Here is a 1,450-nt window from a genome sequence, read left to right on the forward strand (position 1 = left end):
TATATTTTATTCTTGAAACTAAGGCATATCTTAGAGTTCAATAAACTACATTTCCAAATGTATGTAATTTATTCTTAGCTAACTATTTTTAGCTCTAATTAATTCACTATATATTCTTATAATTTGTTTTCCAATTCATTTTGCTTTTATGTCCTCTCTCAGCGCTGGTTAGAAACCATATTTCAGCTGACTTACATGTATAGATGAATGATCATAGTTTCCTTGAGGGTCACAGATACAATAAAAAGTACCTACATTTGGGATACTAGGCCAAAAGATCCCAATTATGATAACGAGACCTCATCCACCCACTCCAAGTCATTTATACTTCCCTAAGAATTATTGACAAATTAAAAATACCAACTCTATAAATAATGGAAGTCTGTAATGCATTTGTATATAGGTTGTTACCTTTTTTTGTCACAATGTCATTTAAGTAGCTAATAAAAATACGCCTTTGAAATATAAATTTTATTATTTGTTTCCTCACCCCAACAGCTGCAGAAATAACTGTTCAACCAACTGTGGAAGAGGCCTCCGACAACTGCACTCAAGAATGTCTCATCTATGGCCATTCTGATGCCTGCTGGATGCCAGCGTCTCTGAAAGATTCCAGCTCTTCGCAAGCACAGGCCTCTGCTCTATGCCACAGCCCACCACTGTCACAGGCCTCTACTCACCACCACAGCCCACCAGTGACACAGACCATTGCTCTCTGCCACAGCCCTCCAGTGACACAGACCATCGCATTGTGCCACAGCCCTCCACCAATACAGATCTCTGCTCTCCACCATAGTCCTCCTCTAGTGCAGGCTACTGCACTTCGCCACAGCCCACCATCAGCACAGGCCTCAGCCCTCTGCTACAGCCCTCCTTTAGCACAGGCTGCTGCAATCTGCCACAGCTCTCCTCTGCCCCAGGTTACTGCCCTCCATCGCAGCCAGGCCCAATCATCAGTCAGTTTGCAGCAAGGTTGGGTGCAAGGTGCTGATGGACTATGCTCTGTTGATCAGGGAGTGCAAGGTAGTGCAACATCTCAGTTTTACACGATGTCTGAGAGACTTCATCCCAGTGATGATTCAATTAAAGTAATTCCTTTGACAACCTTCACTCCACGCCAACAGGCCAGACCCTCCAAAGGTGATTCCCCCATTATGGAGGAACATCCCTTGTAAAGCTAAAATAATTACTTCAAATTTTCAGAAAAGATGTATGTAGTCAAAATTTAAGATACAATTTCAATGAGTATTCTGATTATCAGATTTGTAAATAGCTATGTAAATAGAAACAGATACCGGAATAAGTCTAGAGCTAGACCCTTAGTCAAAAGTTAACCAAAAAATTGCAATTTGTTTAATTCAGAATGTGTATTTAAAAAGAAAAGGAATTTAACAATTTGCATCCCCTTGTACAGTAAGGCTTATCATGACGGAGCGTACTATTTCTGATG

The 1,450-nt window shown here is 40.8% G+C and overlaps 1 protein-coding gene across 1 annotated transcript; it reads left to right on the top strand.

Annotated features, from left to right (window-relative positions):
* Positions 1-498: 498 nt before the first annotated feature.
* On the top strand, positions 499-1,175 carry LOC108525660 (protocadherin-11 X-linked-like; the record flags this gene model as incomplete). The annotated part of the gene is made up of 1 exon (XM_017866564.1): positions 499-1,175. A coding segment is annotated over one exon (677 nt), but the record flags the coding sequence as incomplete, so codon positions are not given.
* Positions 1,176-1,450: the final 275 nt, after the last annotated feature.

Source organism: Rhinopithecus bieti, unplaced genomic scaffold (assembly GCF_001698545.2).
Source record: "Rhinopithecus bieti isolate Rb0 unplaced genomic scaffold, ASM169854v2 scaffold_83107, whole genome shotgun sequence".
NCBI classification, from domain to species: domain Eukaryota; kingdom Metazoa; phylum Chordata; class Mammalia; order Primates; family Cercopithecidae; genus Rhinopithecus; species Rhinopithecus bieti.